Source organism: Hypomesus transpacificus, chromosome 17, assembly GCF_021917145.1.
Source record: "Hypomesus transpacificus isolate Combined female chromosome 17, fHypTra1, whole genome shotgun sequence".
Classification (NCBI taxonomy): Eukaryota; Metazoa; Chordata; class Actinopteri; order Osmeriformes; family Osmeridae; genus Hypomesus; species Hypomesus transpacificus.
In genome coordinates this window covers 2,299,646-2,313,401 of record NC_061076.1, presented here as the reverse complement: position 1 = coordinate 2,313,401, position 13,756 = coordinate 2,299,646, and the positions used below count along the sequence as shown (strand labels likewise).

Sequence of the window (13,756 nt, the reverse complement as noted above, 5' to 3'; positions counted from 1 at the left end):
TTTGTTTATTAATGCCAGATATAAATTAAATAAAGATGCAAATATGAACTAATTACATGAAATATCTTTTATGCTTTATAATTTTATGGTTTTGAGTCTCATTCTAAATATAATTAGTTTAACTTTATTTAAACTGCTGAGAGACTGGTAATTGTCTATGCCTTCCTCCATGAAAACGATTGTATGAATGTATTATAATAGTCGGATAGTAAATATGTTTATATTAAAATAATCTATCAGAAGGGGATGTAATGGGATACAGTTGCTGGGCGTCCCCAGTGTGTCTGTGTTTGTAAATTAATTATATTAGAGGGATAACACACTTTCATTCCACAATTTTGCAATGATAAACACATTTTTATTAAAAATCCAGTTGCTTTCAAATGATTCTCACCCAAACCGAGCTTCTGCAGAATGCAGTAATAATATGTATGAGGTGATCTAATGTTATATGCTTCTCAATATCTACGCCTACAGAGACACTGGTCAACTTCTTATTTCCGTGAGACCCACACTTTGAGGATGGGAAGCTATACAGTACCCCAGGCCTAGCATCATCCAACAGGAATAATGACCAACTGTCACAAGCAGGAGAGAGATTAGATTTTAATTCAGTCAGAATAGAAGACTGCCTGAAAACAGGAGCCAGATAACTGGGCTTCCATCCAAGCTTCTTAGGCTGTAGGCAGAGAGACTATACAACTTCCACACCAAATAAAGTGAAACAAAATGCATGAATTTGGTGGAAAATGTACTATGTCAATAATGTACCTATGGCAGTTTTATGGGCGTATGTGAAGCCCTCTGTGACATTGCTTGTAAAAAGGGCTATACAAATACATTTTTGTTTGATTTACCTTCACCAAACATCAATGGTGTTTATTAAGACAAATCTGAACATTGAAAATAATACGTTTTAAATGTTGATAGCAGCTTTTAGTCTATTTTGACCTTTTTTGTCAAGAAATGTTTAGCACAGATGACTGTGACAAACACTGTCTTGTACAATGTTCATTCAGAATAAAGGATTCTTTCATTCAAATATGCACTGTTACTTACAGGATATTTCCCCAATTCTGTATATGTCTGCATAATCTTCTGCATGTCTTGGCTGTCAATCACAGCTATATCGATTTCAATGACAATCATTTATTAATTCAGATCATATACAGACATTCGTTGTTTTATGTCCTCAATCTGGATTTGGGGGGAGTACAGACAGAGGGAGAGACAGAGTATAATGCGATGCATTGTGAATTATTGATGAGGAAAGACAATTGATAACCATCATATGAGCAGTCACGGAACCTGGCGAGTTGGCTTAGATACTAAAAATGTTAATGATGTGAGATTGTTCTTCTTGTTTCTCCAACGGCCTTATTCATCCTTGATAGTCAAGAACTGGTGCAGGTACAGGCAAGCTTTCCCCTGGGTCACTTCTGCACAGAGAGCAGATAGATTTACCTGGAGCACAGTCATGATGCCTTAATATCCCATCTATAGGCTTCAGCCACTTATAGACAGATGAAAAGATGAACAGAAACACCACTGAAGTGAGATAACCAACAACTTTGTGAGCAATTGTGTGTTTTGTAAAAAATAAATACGAAATACAAAAGGATTCTTTGCGGTAACCAAGTCTACGAATCATCTCTGGTTCCTAGATATCTTCAAGCAATGAGCAGATGAACTCAGTTCAAACAGAGGTGAATCATCAATGCTTGCCCATAAGTGAACACTGTCCCACTCTGATCTTGTACTATCCCGTAGAGCTCTGCAGGAGAGCATATACACCCCAGGCTAGGATTGTCACGTTGCTGAATCTGATTACTTGAATGCTAATACCAATTTTAAGCACTCTCAAGAGGGGAGTGAATTCAAAGATTCGTCAGCAATGTGCATATTTGAAAGGACGGAGGGGGATCAAAACCCAGCCCCCTGAAACTGTCTGTATTCATTCTATACCATCTCCATTTCAATTATACTCTGTTCTCTGAATTAATGTGGACGTTAGTGCAGGCAATTAGCAGTGTGGGCAAAGTCAGAATAAAAGGAGATTTAATGGTGTGTCGTTAGAAAATACAGGCCTATGCATAATTACATGTTTCCACAGCAGATGTATACAGTTTTACATTTACTTAAAATTTAAAATAAAATTACCGTTCCGTACAAGACACTTCTTCACTTTTCTAGTTTAATGTTTGTTAGGCCTATATAGTTTTTCTTCTTTCTTGGTTGCTTTCTTTACTTGAGATCAGACCAGTGACTAATTAGTGTGAAGCTATTTCAGGGACTGATTTCATTTGATCTAAATGTGTCACAATATCCAGCAGCACTGAAAACCAGAGCTCGATCATCTTACGTTTTTAAGACACGAGGTGTCCTATTTCTTCAGTAATTGGGATCCAGAGAGACCCTCTCAGACATGACCACAATGATAAACGAGCAAAGTCTGCGAGGTTTTACCTCGACAAGTTGATTAATCTGAAGTGGTATCAATAAAATAGATGTTACACACTCACAACACTGTTACAGACAGTGCATGTTTCCATATTTACACATCATAAGCATTTTAATAATAATGAAATACATTACAAACAAAAAAACTAATATGACCAAACTAAGAAGTCTACTATTTCAGCCAAAGTTTTTTTTCTTGTCTTTCTTTTTAAAATATGTCTCCTTTTTTCAAAATTAGACAGATACGAACAAAGACAGACGATGACAGATCATTTGATCTATTCTACAAAAAAGAACCTTTGTTTTTCTGTTTGTTTCTCTAGACAACTAAATAGAATGAAAATCCTAGCTGAGGAAATCTTCCCGCACTGCGGTTTATTCTCGGCCATTGCTCCCCTGCCCCAGATCAAAGCAACCGTCTGTGACTCTTCTCAGGACCCGTCCGTTAGCTAAACCCAGAATTCCCCGCGCTGAGACAAGATGGAAGAATACAGCAGCTGCAGGAGAACAATGTTTGGGCTCTAAAATTGAAACGGACGACCGAAGGTGAATTAAAACAAGTCGAAATAGAAAGCTGGGGTCATGCACTGGTAAGATAACTTAAAATATTAATATTTTGGGTGCATTCCAACGACGAGTCCTCAAGCATGCGTACGGGACGGGACAGACAACAAAGCCCAACGCATTAACATTAGTTAGCTAGCATTCGCCAGCTGTAGCATTGGAGCTGAGCATCAATTGTTCGCTCGAGTTGCATGGGCCATTTGTTATGGGGGTTAACGTTGCTGCTTGAGTCGCACCATTCGTCTTTTCTCGCCACAATTGCCTATTCGTTAGGTAGACATTTCAGGCAGTATTTATTTTAACATTCGCCAGCTACGGATTGAAGTGATCTGGCAATTATTTATGTGTTATTTATAGTGTTACATCTAGGCTATCGAATGTTGCCGACAGTTTTGTCTTAGAACGCTTGCGCGCACAAGCCAACTCATCACAAGGACTCCAATAAAAACGGTATTATTTGTAATTACCTAACATGGAACCGATTTAAGGATACCAGATGGGATATCTATATCCCCGCATGCGGTTGGAATTTTAAAGTTCCTAAATAGATCCTTGCAGACCACTTTATTTAGTATATGCTCTTATGGCAATGGCCGTATTAATAATTGCATGATCCAGCATCACAAAGGGCCCCGGCACACTGGTTAGCCAAATGGCTAATTGCTTGGTAGCTTTCCAGAGCTCTAAAGTATTTTTGGATTGAGTGTGTATAACGCACGATGGATGCCAAAATCGCAGCTTTTGTCTGCCGTGCTCCGTTAACTCGTATATCTCTAACTGGAAAAGTTTATTTATGTCTGTGCAGTAGAATTCTTAGATTAAAAGTAACGCAATTCCCAGCCAGCAAACAATTCGTCCTGTACGAGCTAACAAGTTAGCTAGCCAGCTTAGCTAACTTGCTACGTGCCATGAGCAAATGGTTGTCTGCATTGCAGACAATGAAGTTGTCTTGGGTCATGCAATACATTTTCCTTTTTAATCTAGGGATATTTGTTTGCTAAATAATCAACAAAACATTCCAGACTCCTTTTAAAGTAAAAAAATAACTAATACGTTTAGTAATCAACCATCTAAATCAATTAACATGTTAATTTCTCATTTTTACCTTGTTTCACTTCAAGTGAAACCTTTGAATCCGAATCCCTGCATCAATTTTTAGGCCGACTTTAGTCTAGGCTATAGAAAATGATTGCTGCCATTGCTGTTTGCCTTTTCCTCATAGTTAAGGTCATGAGAGGATAACCTGATCCTCTCAGATGCAGCCACTGTGGCCTGTAGCCAGTTTTCTATTGTTTACTCCACAACATGAACAGAATAAATGACCAACACACTATTAATTAAGCCATTTGTCTATTATTATATCTTATCTTATATCTTATTGTCTACATAAGTCTATTTGACCTTTTAGACACAGATGTTTTATTTTTATCAAGTCTTAATCTCATATCTCTGGTAATTATTGTATATATATTTTTTATGAATAGATGCATGTACTTTAATGTGTATGTAACAGAATGTTGGAATCCAGCTTCCTGGTGTAAAGGCTCTCGTTCACAGATAAATCCATGCAAATGGGATGACTCGGCCAAGTAGGCCCATCAAACAGATTAACAAGTTCAATCCTCTCTGCTTATGGGATGTCTGGTGTCAAGGTTTCACTGCTAAATTTAGCTCCGATTGAGCATGGCAGAATGTTCCGTTCGCAGCTTTTTTGTAAAGAGGAAATATTGTTAGTCATTAATTGAAAATATATTGTTGACCCACTCAATTGTAATCCTTGTAAACACTTGATTTTGAGATCTGAGACTGCAAGACTCAGACTGTTTAGCCTTATAAAAGTAATGCAGGCAGTTTGGCTGTGTGTGTTTTGCTGTTGTCCAACACATTTACATGTAGTCATTTAGCAGACACTCTTATCCAGAGCTACTAACAGTAAGTACAGGGACATTCCCCCCGAGGCAAGTAGGGTGAAGTGCCTTGCCCAAGGACACAACGTCATTTGGCACAGCCGGGATTCGAACCGGTAACCTTCTGATTACTAGCCTGACTCCTAACCGCTCAGCCACCTGACTCCCTCCCAACACAACCTCTCTCTGTTTCTCTATAGGATGTCTCGGGTGTGCTCCGTGTAGTCTGCCCACCTGCCCAACACCATCATGAGCATCATACAAGACAAACTGGGCAATGATTTCCTGCGCTCCAACGGGGGCATGGACTCCAACTACGCCCCTGGCATGATCATGTTCAGCCACCTGCCCCCTGTGACTAGCTTCACTCGGCTAGCCTCCCATTCGATCATGCAGGACATGCCACCCCAAGAGATGATCCTGAAGAAGGAGCGGGATTCTCCTGACTGTGGGATGGGTGTCATGGGAGGCGCTATGGGGATCAAGCAGGAGAAGCTGTCTGAGCACGACTACAGGCTGCCACTGTACCCAGGAAGCTCTGGGAAAAGCAGCGATCTGATGGAGGTGTCGTTGGGCAGCCACCAAAGTCTGCTTGTCCATGACCTTAGTATGAGCAATGTAAGTGAACCAACTGCCACGCTGAGCTGTGTGATTTGTTTACGACGTTCTACATTTGTACCTCTATTTCATTTGTGAACTTTTAATTTTTATTTTGTGTTATTAATTAATTCCTATTATTTTGTCCGCACAGACCAATCTTTAGATTTAAGTGCATTAAGTTATTGAGGGTGACAGCTGGGCATCGCTATGGAAGACTGCTCCCTTGCTTTTGGGTGCTGGTTGTTACAGCCCATATCCTGCTAGAAGGATGGAGAACGGGCTGAGAGAAAGAAGGGGTGTGGAGGCGGGGCTTGAGTAGGGCTGGTAATGCTGGCATAAATCTACAGGAGGCTTCCAATACAATTTATATAAATCACTCTGTCACAGGATGATGTCGTCATCTGGTCTGTCGGCATGAATGGAAACGTATCGGCAAGGACACAGCTGTCTTGTTTGTGGTTGCATTTCAATTGTATTGTGTGCACATGCACAAGTATCAGGCCCCCTGGCATGCCAGTAACAAAAAATTATATATATATATATATCTCTTTTTAAATATATATATTAAAGGTGAATGCAAGCACAACTTCTGCATAATTCCTCGTATCAAGAACTGTTAGAGACTGAATCTTTCACAGCTTGTCATGCAGAAACCTATAGCTACATTAAACTGCATATGCAGGGTTTTTTTTTTGGGGGGGGGGGGGGTGGATTCCTTTAGGAATTCCTACAGCTATGTGTATTTTTGGGGGGGCCTCAAATGGTCCTCCTTGTTCTGAGGATAATGACATACATGTGAGTGTTCAGCCATTTTGAGACCACTGTGCTCTGCTCATTGGGTAGAGGAAATGAGTCTAGGTTTGTTTTGGCTAAGCTTTCTGCTAATCTAATACACTGTTTTTTGAGCTCCTTTAGACCCGGTCTCGGTCTACACAGTACAGACACCCGTGATTCTCTTTCCAAATGCTGTTGTGAATCTGCCATTTTTATGGAATAAAGTTTAATTGAAGTAAAAATGACAGAAGGTAGCATATAAAACAGAAGAGGTGGGGGCTGTGGCTGTGTTGAAGATTAGCAGATCTCCCACCCTCCTCTTATGAAATTAATGCAAATCCTTTGTTTGAAGAGGGCTTTTCAAACTGACGCGTATACTGAATAATGAAGTAAAAAAAAATAAAAAATAGCTCCCCGTTTTGCTTAAGATTGCAGGTAAACAAAAGATTTCACCAACGAATTAGAGAAAGAGGATGTAGGTCATACATTTAGAGGTTTATTACATTACCTCCTGGTCTCTCTCTAGCACTCTCTGTGAGCTTCCACAGCGTACCGGAGCAAGAGCATGTTGGTGTGTTTGAAAACTCCTCAAGTGATTTCCTTTTGCTTCTCCCCCCCCCCCCCCCCCCCCCCCCCCCATGCTTCTCTCCCATTGTCATCTTCACAGCTGCCGAGTCGACCAGGAAAGCAGTCCACAGGGAGGAGAGGTCGGAGGTCAAATGGGGACGGATCGGAGGGGAAGCCCAGAAGGAAACGAGGAGAAGCAAAGGTTCCTATGCCCATTTATCCTCACGCAAACCCTTTAACACTAGATAATCACAAATATTCTTGATTTCCTGAACAGGGGAATTAACAGGGGAAAACCACGTGTTAATCCCCCAAATAGAGCGTAAAAATATATCTACATTTCTTTTTTTATGTTTTGTTTGTCTTTAATACCCCAGTAATTGTTTCCAAATGTTCACCTTGGAGACAGGATGAATGAAACTGACTGTCCTCTTTCTCCTTTCATCCTCCAGCAATCAATGCTGCTGGACGCCGATGGAGGCAGTCTGTCACCAGGCACCAAGCCGCACATCTGTGAGCACTGCAACGCCTCCTTCAGGAGCTCCTACCACCTGCGCAGACATGTTCTCATCCACACAGGTACCCACAACCCTCCTTCAGATGGCTCCGGCTCTTTTACACTTCACATGTTGAATTTTTGGGGGATGTTATACATGTTGTGCAGCTTGTATCTTGACGCTGTCAGTGTGCGCCGTACTGTTTGTGCGTTTTGAGTTCATTTCTTGAAAGAATTTGAGGTTTCACTGTCAGTTAGCGAGGAACGTGTTTAGTCTGTGGAAATCCCATGTGTTCCACTGTAGCCATAATGTTTGTGTGTGTGTTTTAGGAGAGAGGCCTTTCAGATGCAGCCAATGCAACATGAGTTTCATCCAGAAATACCTTCTCCAGCGGCACGAGAAGATCCACAGTGGTGAGTCCAAACAAAACGTGATGTGTCAGCGACGTGAATGTTCGGTGGACCTGAAGAGAATGACCCATGGAATGTTTGTCTGTTTTCCGCGGCAGGAGAGAAGCCTTTTTGCTGTGATCAGTGCAACATGCGATTCATTCAGAAGTACCACATGGAGAGGCACAAGCGGACCCATAGTGGAGAGAAGCCATACAGATGTGACACCTGCCAACAGGTCAGTGACCCCCCCCCCCCCCCCACACACACACACACACACACACACAGAACCCCACAGACCCCCTTTATAACTGCCTGTGCATGAACCATACTAGTGGTGTTCCTCAGTCCACCCAATGCACTCTGCAGACAGGTTGGTTGGTATCAGTTGAATTACTCAAATTTTACCAATGTGTGCCTTCAATGCCTTTGCAGCATTTTTCCAGGACGGATCGATTGCTCAAGCACAAGCGAACCTGTGGAGAAGCCATAAAGAGGGGTCTGGAGCCTGGGATGATGGATCTGGACGGTTCAGACATGGGTCACGGCAGCTACGGAATCACTCAGGGAAATGTCGGCACCTCTGGCCGAAAGAGAGGCAAATCCAGAAAGTCGGGGGAGGGAGGCAAGCGGAAGAAGGCAGCGGCGGCAGCAGCAGCGGTCGGGATGGAGGACTCGCACATCCATGCTGCGCTGTCCGGGGGCTACACCCACCACGACTACTCTGTCGAGAATCCCTCTGTGTCCTCCACTCAGCCAGGACCCAGCATGCATCAGGGGCACCAGGGCCGTGCCCCAAAGATGGCCTTTAAGAAGGCCAACCGTAAGGGTATGGACAAGGGGGGCCTGGCCCCGGGCAAGCAGGGCTGCTTGGATCAGGGTTCAGGCGGAGGTATGGATGGCATGGGCCTTCTGCAGGGTACCGGGCCCAAGCCAGGCCCCACCAGCAGCAACTATGACGACGCTATGCAGTTCCTCAAGAAGAGACGCTACCTGCATGCAGCTAATAACAACGCTGCAGCCGGCCCCGGGTTGTCTGGCGGTGGAGGCAACGACTACGACGTCAATATGGGCCACCTATCATCCCAGCAGTCGGTCATCCAGGGCGTGGTGTCGGGCGGGATGGATGGCGACGCGCCCCTCAGCCTGCTGGACTCCTCGATGGGCGTGGACAAGCACGACAAGTCGGGGATCCCCGACGAGGTGCTGCAGAGCCTGCTGGACCATTACACCCACAAACCAGACGGCTCGCACCACGACGTGCACTTTGACCTCAGCGACCAGCACGTGGAGCTGCACCCTCCCTCGGGAGACGGGCCCGACTTGGGCCCTGACGCCGACTCGCCCAGCCCGTCCGGAGACAAGACGGTCATCATGCACGAGTACTCCCGTTTCCTGCTGCAGGCTCTGGAGCGCACCAGCCACAGCGCCAACTTTCCCCTGGGCCCTAGCCCGCCTACCGCCGGCCCTTTCACCACCTCCCACCATGGCAACCCCCTTTACTCTGACAAGAACGTCTACACTACGTCCCCTCTGGAGTGTGGCTACAGCCAGTCCGGTTCCCCATCCCTGCCCTCCTCTGTGCCAAAGTCCCACTTCGCCATGCTCTCGAGCTCCTCTCCCCAGCACAGCTTCCACCTGAGCAGCCTGGAGCACCAGCAGCTTACCCCTTCTCAGGAGCTCACCGACCAGATGGAGAAGCAGCAGCAGCAGCAGCACTCCGCCTCTCCCCCCTCCTCCTACCAGATCAGCCCGTCTGACCTGGCCAGCCAGAAGGAGGCCCAGTCCGCCAAGAACGGCTCTGCCGTCTACCCCCTGGCCCCCTCGCAGGATCTGGACTCCTCCAAGGCCTCTTACCAGATAGAGAACTTTGCCCAGGCCTTCGGGTCCCAGTTCAAGTCAGCCGGACGCGTCCCGATGTCTTACAGTAATGACTCGAACGGGGAGCTGGACCACCACAGGATAAGGACGCCTGTCTCAGAATTCTCAGGGTATACTAGCTTGCTAGCCGACGTCAACGAGCCAGTCAGTACAGGATCCAAAACCCCAACAAGCCAAAGCTATAGATGAGGGCCTGGAAGGGGGGAATAACATTCTGTTGGAAATTCATGTTTTGGTTCTTCTACTTTTCTTTTTTTTGCGCTCCTATTTTATTATTATTTTATGTTATATAATTTTATAGGTGATGTTTTGTAATTATTACACTGATGCTGTGTTTATATGCCCCACCCATCTCCTTTGATCAGGTCTGTTAGGCCTCCCCACAAATGCAATTCTAGTTGATATCCTTTTTGTAAAGAAAGGTCTGTATTCATTTTCTGTTAGTGTTTTATTTTAGGTCTGCTTGTTAATCATTAGTTTGAAAAGTATGTTTTAAGCGACTATAAAGTAGCGATGGACTGGTTTTCTTTTCCCTTAAGCTTAAGTGTTTTACCAATCAACTACATTTGTAAGATAACATTGGAGATGACAGGGAGTAGCCCAGAACTGAAATAGCAAAAAAAAAAAAAAAAGAATTAAGATATTGTCTGTTACAAGGATAAAAGTATTACTCAGGAAAAAGTGTACAAGGATAAATCCTGTGGTGCAGTGAGCACTCATTTCAGAGGTGTACGTTCGCAACTACAAAGACGATGCTTTGTTATTTTTTAATGTTTTATTCCTTGGTGAATGAGTGCAACAATAATAAGACTGCTGCCAGCACACTGACACTGAGAACACTTTTCACCTAGCTGTAGAGAGATTATGGTACTTTCTTGTCAATGTGAAACTCATGTTTTCTTCAATAAGGGCCATATATATTTATAAGAATATATATATGTATAATAACAGATATAATCCCTCTGGAGGACTGCCAGGTGCATTGGTGGGAGAGAGGGTAGTGAGTTTGGGGATATTAGTTTTCCCTGTCGTTTTTTGGGAGAGCAGATTTGGTGTTAGGGCTTTTCTTGGGCCAATAGAGGTAGCTGTTGGGCAGCGATGGAATGGCCTTCCTCATATTCACCTGTCTCTCCCTCAACTACACTTTCTTTTAAATGAATCCAATTAGCACTTTGAGCCGTTTTTTTTTTTTAATACAAGTTTTTCTTACTTTCGAGAAACTTCCCCAACAGATCATGAAAGGTCCAACATCTCAAACAGACTTGGTTTCTATGGAGACGTGAGGTTGGTGGGTTTGTGCGTCGGCAGGCTTGCGGGGGAGGGGGGGGGGGGGATTTGAGGGTGTCTTATTCGATTGGTAAGCCCTACATTTGGATGGCATTGCATAGTTTATGATGGGGTGGGGAGGTTGGGTTGGTCTAATAATTTGTTTAAATAACTTGTCTCCTTTTCTCACAATGTTTAGGATTGGTTTAGATGGGGAGGGAGGGGGGATTTTTTTTTAAGAAAATGTATCTATTAAAATGGGATCATGTATTTCACGCCCCTAGTTTTAGTTAAATGATTACCCAGTTTAGCAGGTTTGCTTTACTATTTGAATTAGATAAATGTGTGGCTGAATATCCTGTGTAATGATACAGAAGCAGCCTTGTAGCCATTGCAGAACATTTTATGATCTGAAATACACATTAGTAAAAAAGAAAAACACAAAAAAAACTCCATGTTCACAGATGGCATGCTTTCTCAGAGCACCGAGAGAACTCCTACTAGCTGAGAAATGGGTTGACCAATCTTTGCCAGTAGGGAAATTGTTAAAATAGGCATTTCTTTTGTTTCACATGCAAAAAGTGATCTTGTAATTTCTTGCTCTTCTGTTTTTGAATTGACTCAAACAATTATTGCGTTGTCTTCCATAGCCACAACCTTTTTTTTGTGCTGGATATTTTCACTTTTATTTTAGATTTCTTTAAATTGCCCAATGGCCCCATGTCTTACACAATCACAAAACATGGCTGAATGACTGCAATGTTGCAATATCATAGGGAACAATGACTGACCACTAGAATTATTTGCAATGTTTGGAATGGGTGTGAGGTAAATTAAGTTAGAATTTACCTGTTATATACCTCATATCACTGAAAACATGCAACCAGGGACATAGGATAAAAGGTTTGATGTATGTAGCAGAGATGCTGTTGTTTGTTCAAAACACATTTTTGTGTGACTATTTTTAAACCTTGTATAAATGATGTTGAATGGACCTGGAAAAGGGGCTATGGTATTGCTTTAGGGTTCTGTATTGTCTAATGCCTACCAGTGTTTCAGTCTTCAGTTTGACTTGTCTCCTTGGTAACTTCTGTTACTTGCCATATTGTTTTTATGACATGCCTATTGTTTACAAAAATGTACAAAACACTACATCTTAATGTTGCCCCCATATGATTAGCATGGTTTCTTTGTTTAACTTTATATTTCCCTTCATTTGTCACCACAACATTTGTAGCTGATGTTTTCTTCCCTCTCTTTATTTTGTTCCAGACTCTTGTGATATTAATTGCAGGGCTGTACTTGTCCATGAATTTATAATTGATTAGGAAAACCAATAAAATGCTGTTATCAAGAAAACTCAAGGTTTTTTGTGTCAATACTGTGCCGAGAGAGAGGTTCTCTGCTGCATTTTGATTGGGAGTATTACCCATTACAAATAATCCTCCATACCAGTGGTTCCCAACCCTGGTCCTCAGGGACCCCCTGTCCTGCATGTTTTAGATGTTTCCCTGCTCCAACACACCTGATTCAAATTAATAGGTTGTTATCCCGCTCTGCAAAAGCCTGCTTATGACCTTTCATTTGAATCAGGTGTGTTGGAGCAGGGAAACATCTAAAACATGCAGGACAGTGGCCCCTGAAGGCCAGGGTTGGGAACCCCTGCTCAATACGGTTGCATGTGATGCTTCCTGAAACAGTAGGCCGCTGACCTGAACGCAAGTTATGCACAAGTCAGCCACTAGATGGAGGTGGTTTGGCATAAACACCTCGTTGATCCTGTAAATTGGAAGGATACATTATGGAAGTTTTAGAATAGTTTGACACGCTACGTTAAATCGGTCCTCTATTTGAGTAATTATATTCCTTCCTCCTTCCTGGAAAAAGAGGAAGGGTTTGTACTTCTGTCATATCCTGTTCAAGCAGTTATGTAGTAATATGGTAAACAATTTAATGTCACGAAAGAAATAAAAGCAACAAAGGTGCAACTATTAAAAACAAGTTTCCATATGGGAACTTCCGTGTATGAGTTAGTACAGTTGACACAACAGAATAGCAGTACTGCTGAGCTGAATGTCAAGGAGATGTTTACGGCTGGTTGTGCTATGCCAAGCTCTACCTTAAGGCTGTCTTCTACACACAAGGGAGTGCTGCTAATCCCCTGAAACCGTTCTCACTGCCTGTCAGAAGCTGAAGTCTCTTGTTTGAACTTTCCTGTTACTGTTGAGAGCTCAGTGGGGTGGGAGTGGGTGATATGGTGTAGTGAGACTACAGAGAGACTGACTGCTGGGCTGTGCACAGAGAGGCCAGGTGGTTTGTAGTTGACTGGCTGTTGGCATTTAGGCCTTATGATCAAAAAAATAAGGTCAGGCCATCACATTTGTTGGATAAACTGAAAATGAACACAAAACTCTGTAAATACTGTACTATTGTGGAAAGATATGCATGTGTCTGAGACCAGCCATGTAAGTAAACAAAGTGAAATATTAGGAAAGGGTGGCCCTAACGAGTAACAGTGACCCTAAGGCAGGGGCATCGTTAGACCTTTCCTATTGGGGCTCGTGCCCCAGTATAAATCTGCTGTGCCCCTGTAAAATCTAAAGTTTGAGTTTTAACAATTTACTTTATTAGTCAGTGCATTAAATTAGATTGATAATCCCAGACAAAAAAATGAAGTATCCCAATCAACGCTTGTAAAATCAATGCAATTTAACCGAAAACACAAACCGATGCACGCAGAATACCATGTTAGCACGCTCTTCTGAGCTTGCCTAGCTACTGCAGCACGCACACAGAAGTCCAGGTGTCTGACTCGGCACACAAGTCAGAATTGAGGTAGGCTACGAAAACA

At 43.0% G+C, this 13,756-nt stretch overlaps 1 protein-coding gene across 1 annotated transcript; it reads left to right on the top strand.

Annotated features, from left to right (window-relative positions):
• The first annotated feature begins 2,921 nt into the window (after positions 1 to 2,921).
• On the top strand, positions 2,922 to 12,259 carry znf281a (zinc finger protein 281a). Its single transcript, XM_047038733.1, has 7 exons — positions 2,922 to 3,050; positions 5,132 to 5,549; positions 6,973 to 7,074; positions 7,325 to 7,451; positions 7,699 to 7,782; positions 7,878 to 7,996; positions 8,194 to 12,259. Exons 2-7 carry the CDS (start codon positions 5,181 to 5,183, stop codon positions 9,826 to 9,828), a joined length of 2,436 nt encoding a protein of 811 aa, XP_046894689.1. The 5' UTR covers positions 2,922 to 3,050; positions 5,132 to 5,180; the 3' UTR covers positions 9,829 to 12,259.
• The last annotated feature ends 1,497 nt before the right edge of the window (positions 12,260 to 13,756 follow it).

What these genes read in the sequence shown, in the direction of transcription:
- znf281a (XM_047038733.1), top strand. Translation starts at nt 5,181, where the DNA reads ATGAGCATCATACAAGACAAACTGGGCAATGATTTCCTGCGCTCCAAC. An exon ending in ATGACCTTAGTATGAGCAAT is followed by an intron (nt 5,550 to 6,972) that starts GTAAGTGAACCA and finishes TCATCTTCACAG; the next exon opens with CTGCCGAGTCGACCAGGAAA. An exon ending in ACATGTTCTCATCCACACAG is followed by an intron (nt 7,452 to 7,698) that starts GTACCCACAACC and finishes TGTGTGTTTTAG; the next exon opens with GAGAGAGGCCTTTCAGATGC.